General features: G+C 36.1%; 1 protein-coding gene across 2 annotated transcripts in view; it reads right to left on the bottom strand.

Annotated features, from left to right (window-relative positions):
• Positions 1-209: 209 nt before the first annotated feature.
• sau (Golgi phosphoprotein 3 homolog sauron) overlaps positions 210-6,435 on the bottom strand; it is a 27,058-nt gene continuing 20,832 nt past the window's right edge. For both annotated transcript variants that reach the window (XM_043013508.2, XM_043013507.2), the window contains exons 3-7: positions 6,226-6,357; positions 4,954-5,068; positions 4,443-4,618; positions 3,196-3,333; positions 210-2,011 (exon numbers count right to left, since the gene is read on the bottom strand). In XM_043013508.2, the coding sequence (XP_042869442.1) occupies positions 1,901-2,011; positions 3,196-3,333; positions 4,443-4,618; positions 4,954-5,068; positions 6,226-6,357 (672 nt within the window). In that variant the 3' untranslated portion in view covers positions 210-1,900. The remainder of the gene's footprint in view (positions 2,012-3,195; positions 3,334-4,442; positions 4,619-4,953; positions 5,069-6,225; positions 6,358-6,435) is intronic.

Raw genomic sequence — 6,435 nt, 5'->3', positions numbered from 1 at the left:
ACGAGAATTCACTTTCACGGTAAGGCTAACCAGCATTTTTTTTTTGGTAAAGCTACAGTAATACAGTTATGTATTGCTGGAGTTGGCAAATCATATCCAAACTGTAGAATTACACAAGGTTGTACAGAATGAAAATGAATACTACCAACAGCACCCTACACATGAATAATTAATGTACACAAGAGGTGCTATGAACAATAAATCAATACTTTTGTTTCTTTTATTTTGGTCATAGACAAATAAACTTGTATATGAATAATAGATGCCTTACACTCTCTATATATTCTGACATCAAACCATCACCAGATTTATTATTATATAAATATTGTTGTATAACTAAAAGCAGAGTAACATAATACAAATCTGCACCAACTCTTCGGACATCTACTTTCATCTGAGGACCTGCAAAGTGCTCGTCCAGACAAAACATGTCCTCATATAACTCTACCTGTGCACGGAAAATATATATATGTATATATATATATATATCTGTATACCAGTCAACCAAACGACAATTTTAAAAAGTATAAGTGTCTCTCGAAATTTCATTTGCTTTGGAATAGCATGAGAACATGTAATAATAGAAATGATAACAATAACATTAGTAACTATCTTTATGCATATATATATATAAAAAAAAGCTCAAGAATGGTGAACTAATGTTAAGTCCTTTTTCCCCTATGGAAAAACAAAATCATGAAGAAGTATGCTCGAGCTATAAAATAAAAGCAATAAACTTCCTCTCCTGCTTATTCTTTTATTCCATTAAAAGTAGTCATCCTCCTTAAAATAAATCAATAAAAAAAACAATAAAAAAAAAAAGAAAACAATTACACACTTCGCTTGCTGAAGAGCACAAAAAGAAAAACCCTGGAGCTTTCATGATTCAAGTTCATACCTTTGATTAAACAAGACTTAAAATTAAGCCAGCCAATGTGTTTAAAAAGAGCCTCAAGTGCGTGGAATCTTGAAAAAATAAAAAAATAAATAAAATAAAAAATAAAATCCACTCACAACACAACCATGGTAGGGCTCCATTTGCTCTTGTTTACACTGCCTACACTATAACCACACACTTCCATCACACACTACCACTATTTGTAACACAGGTGAAATAATGCCTTTGATAGAACTGATATTCTGATCATGTTGTCAACAATATCACATCATGAAGTTAAATTAGCTAAGGGAATAATGCATGCTAATTAGATCTAAAAAAAAAAGAAAAAAAAGAATGAAAAAAAAGTATCTCAGCATCAGTTATATCACTTTTCTGAAGATGGCCTGACGATTTGCAAGTCTCAGCAGGTACAAAGCTTGTGGTTTGGATTGTAAATGTTTATCTTCATTCAGTCAAAGATTTATGAGCTAAGAATCAGGGTGAATCTCAAAATAAAGTAATCAAAAAGGAAGAGAATGCTTGTAAATACAGCCAAAAATCACCCTTAAGCAAATCCTGTCATAAAATGCCCCAACATTCATATATGTACAGAGAATGTTTCATCCTAAATATATATTTCATGCAGCCAGTGTATTCCCCCCTCCCCCTCCCCCTTACTAAATACACATGTAATTATGTTTACAGTTTCATACAAAAGAGATGAAAAGGTATGTAATCATTCTGGCAAACCTTTTCTTACAGATGACCCCCTTACCCATAAAATACCCTTCAGAAAAATAAATGAAAAAAGATGGAAAGAAAGAAAAGAAAAATTTAAAACGATCCACATCAGAACTGGGGTGTGCGACTTGAGACGTTTCATGGTCACACCAAAATAAAAATAAAAATAAAGCACAAAAAATAAATACGTAACACATTTTCAACTCCCACTAAGTCATCAATCAGAATCATCACAGGCACTAATTATTTTCAATGCTTCAGGTCATGAGGCAGCTATGTTTATTTGATGAAAGCTGCAAACACTGACCACATAAGGTCATTGGCATTGGGCTTTGCAGCCTCTGTGTCCAAGTCTAGGTCCAGCAGATCTCGAACGCGTTTCATGGCAACCTACAAGGCAAAACAGAAATAATATTAGGACTTGTGTTTAAAATCTATCATATCATCCACTAAACACAGACACAGACATAATCAGAATGATAGATAGATAGATAAATAGATAGACCTCCCCCCCCCACACACACACAGACAAATTGACAAGATTAGGCACGATCTGCTGAATCATGTAAATAAAATTGCCACATGTGCTAACTTAAAAGTCAGCATAGTATTCTCTCTATTTCAATATTCTGTTGGATTTCCCTTTGTTTCCAAACACTTCTTTAGGCTTTGATAAAGCAAGATTTTCAAGTTACTTCTTCAAATTTGCCCACAACTGCTTGAGCTTTACTTGAAGTTTAGGGATGGAGGATATACCCTGAGAAAGCAAGTCATGTTTCAGCAAATACCACAGGTTTTCAATCGGATTCAAATCTGGTGAATCCCCAGGCCAATCTTTAAAACAATCACCACAGCAATTGTCATGCCACTCTTTTATTTGTTTGGCAGTATGACACAGGCATCTGTCCAGCATGAAATAAATTAGTATTACTTTTTTTAAAGCATTACAGAAGGTTCTCTATCAACAATTTCAAATAATTATGCCTGCTCATTGTCGTATTAGAGTCTACAAACACTAAATAGGCTACTCCTCCAAAGGAAAATGCCCCCAAACCATCAGTGACTAAGGAATGCTTAGCTAACTTGATAGAGCACTTTGGTGTCCTTCCTTGATGTCCTTTATTCCTGGCTGATGAACAAAATGTGGTTTCATCACCCCACAACACTGATTCCCATTTTTCTTTGGTCCATAAAAGATACTTTTTGCAAAATTTTAGTTGATCACCATTATTCTTAATGAAAATAAATCACTGGAATCTGTGTGATTTACAGGCCACACAGAAAATATATTGTCAGCATATTTATAACGAATAAGGCCTGAAGGGAGGATGGACAGACGGAGCACAGTTTCAACCATCTTCACATACAAATTTGCAAAGAATGGGGTCAAGCTACTTCCTATCATGATATGGTTAGTCTGTTTGTAAACTTACCGTTGAAAAAAAAATGTTACATGTTACACGAACAAACAACCTCTCTCTCTTCTCTCTTCTCTCTCTCTCTCAAGCAACCAAAGCAATATCATCACTTCTGTCACTTTCAAATAAAAACGCAAAGACAGAATCATCTGTTACCTCATAATCGTCATCTGAAAGTGGAGCGAAGGCATTTTCCAGGACATCTGAAGCATGTGCCAAATATATAAGAGACAACACTCGTCGGTCCATCCTCTGTGGATCGCCAACCCATCGACTTAACACACTATCTTGAACCTGAAAATACAAAAAGTTAGTTATAAAAAGTAGATGTGGTTTAAAATATATTATACTTTAATCTCTAATCCATTGTGTATGGGTGTCATGACATACATGGCTTGATGATGGTGTCATTACGTACATGTTATTATGGATTTTGGATCACTGTTATTTCATTGTGCTATGAGTGAGTGATGATGACAATTGCAGTTATAAGTATTATGATTGCCGTAATATTAAGCAAAATGGGTTTCACCTAACATCCAAAACCTTGATGGCACCACTTTCTTCTAGCACCAGCAGGAGAGAGAGCCTTGAATGGCACCTATCTATGGTCTCTAGCAAGTACTATCTTTATAGAGCGTTGGCACACAGCAAGTTGCCGACCTCTTACTCTAAAGTACTGCTGATGGAGGTTGTGCAGGCAGAATGAGAAGAGGAAGGTGACTCAAACCATGCCCAGTGTCTACAATGTGCCCCTGTGCCAGTAGTAATGCCTTTTATTATGGCACTCACAGTCATAAGCACAGTTTTTCTTCCTCTTCTCTATCTCTTCATGTTATCTTCATTGTGGATGGTTATATGTTACCTATTCATTCATGAGAGTACACAAATATATAAAAATAGAGTTGCTTTTTGTCCTCCCATAGTAAATAATTCTATCTCACAGAGTATAAAGAAAATAATGAGCTGATATGGACTCTATACTACAATTTTAGTCACTGTAGCATTGATAGAACCTATCACATAAAACACACATAAGTCTCTCAATACAATAAAACACACAAAACTTAAAAATCAAAAATGACTTTACAGTGAGTGACTGAAAGAGAGTGAGCAAAGTCAAGATATTTAGTGTGAAGCTGCCTCACTCTGAAATAAAACCCATCCTGGAGAGGGCAAGCAAATCTATTCCCCGTCTACAATGAGTAACTAGTTTAACTTGTTTGATAGTTAATTGTGATTCATAACTATTATTTCTATAATATCAATATATGTATAATGTAACTTCCTGAATTACAATATCATAATTCCTCTAACAATTTAGGGTCAAACACAGACTTGGTGGTGTGTTCTCTATACTCCCATTTTTCTCAACTTGACCAAGTATTGTTTTTCCTTCTCACCTTCTTCACCAATTTAGTTTTGGTAACGTTGTCTGTGAGGGGATGGGTAGTCATGTCAAACACAAGGAAGTTCTGTTTCTCGGTAGTGAGAACGCCTTTCTCCACAAGGTTCTTGGCCAACCGCTCTCGCACATTGCGGAGTTGGTAACGTAGCTTTAGTGGGTTCCACGATTCACCTGATAATGAAGTGTTTACATGAAAAAGAGAAATTATGTCACAACATTCAAGGTTAAATGTTGATCTTCATACAGTGTAACAGGATTCTCAAGAATACATAAAATTTTGAAGTAGATCACTGTGAGGTAGAGATGATTCTGTCTCTTCTAGTATCAAAACTGGGATTTTCTGGACGTGGGTAGTCTCCCCTGCTCTCACTAGACCCATTACATACAACTTCTAAACTAACAAATTAAAATATGACGGAAGGTGTCCAATGCAGTTTTAATTTTTACAATGATACCCTACCAGATTGTCACCACCAAATAGGAATAATGAACATTCACAAACTTACCTGAGAGATATTCGATCCAGGCCTGCACGGTCTCAGGTGGATCTGTTTCCTTCATGTGTTTTAGCGCTTCATCTAGGAGCACATCTCCTGTGGGTTGGTCTGACCGCAAAAGCACCTGGGAGCAAAGGCATCAAATCCTAAGTATTACATGGCCATGTCAACAAAGATCTTGAGGACTATAACACACAAGAGTTGAAGTTCATATGTAGTATTACAGACACAAGGTGAATTACATAATGGTGAAAAATAAAGATTCAGCACAACTAAGCTCTTCAGGTTTAACTCTCCCTTCTCTATGGTAATCCATGAAATTTTGATCAATATATTCATTCATGCTCCTTGTATAAATTTCTCATTCTTCTACTTTAATTTTAATTTATCTACTTATTTTTCTTTATATCTAAGCAACTCTTGTATGTACTTAACCCAATCCCGACAGGCCTGGCGAGAAATGAAAACCCCCTATGCCGGGCCTATGCAATATTGCATCAGGATAAACACTGGTGTGTTGCCCCGTCATCAGGCACTTTGCCGTGTCACACAGGTGTGACACACCATCATTGGGTTAAAAATGCTCCTTAATCAAGTTTCCCAAATTTAGAAGAATTTCCACTTCAAGATCTTATATTGCATAATGATAAGTGTAATCTTCTGACTCTAATGAAATCCAATTATCAGGCAAAATCTGTAATCGATGATTTTTTAATTTGCACTGATAAAACCTGTTAATTACTCTCCTCAAACTGTATGCTTTCAAGGTGGATCAGCCTTTGTTTAAGCTTAGACATCCTTTGTTTGCATATTCGTTCTGAGATGTCTTCCAATGATGAAAATCTGAATACTGAACTTGCTCCAAAATGACACAGGTATGTTTTTCTGAAGAGGGTTTAATTAAATACACCAATTCCATCTTTTACTTGAAGTTATTAATTCCCATTTATACCTTTTTTTACACCTGTCACAATGAATTTTGTTTGAGACTACAAAGGAAACTCAGCTGATGATTCAACAGTTGTCTGGAGCACATAAATGTTTATAATTTCTATATATATCTTCCCCATTTAAAAGAAATGGGAAAACCTTATGAACATCATAAAAGACCTTTGCTCGAGACCTAATATACTGGCAATACTAAATGGGACAAAACTAAATACACTAATGCAATTCTCCCCTACCTCCTACCTAAACCCTTTCCCTCACTCCCCCATGGTTCCTCTTCTCCTATCAGATCTTTCCTCCTTCTCTCCCCCTCTTCCACTCAGCACACCTTACCTTGCGGTTTAAGAGGGACTTCCGGCGCAGTCCTGCTTTCTCTAGCTCTACTCTCCCTCGAAGCGCAAGTTCTATTAAAATGCAACCACGAAGACCTGAGGATATGCAGTCATTCCAGAAGCTTGTGTATCCCTGAAACAAAAAGGATTGTTAGTGAAAGGCACTGGAAAACTCTTTGACTGCACCAGTAAAAATTAGACACTTAACCCA

This window comes from Penaeus japonicus, unplaced genomic scaffold (genome assembly GCF_977035675.1).
Source record: "Penaeus japonicus unplaced genomic scaffold, GWHDUDI00000001_assembly GWHDUDI00000035, whole genome shotgun sequence".
NCBI classification, from domain to species: Eukaryota; Metazoa; Arthropoda; class Malacostraca; order Decapoda; family Penaeidae; genus Penaeus; species Penaeus japonicus.
This window is presented reverse-complemented; position numbering and strand designations above follow the sequence as displayed.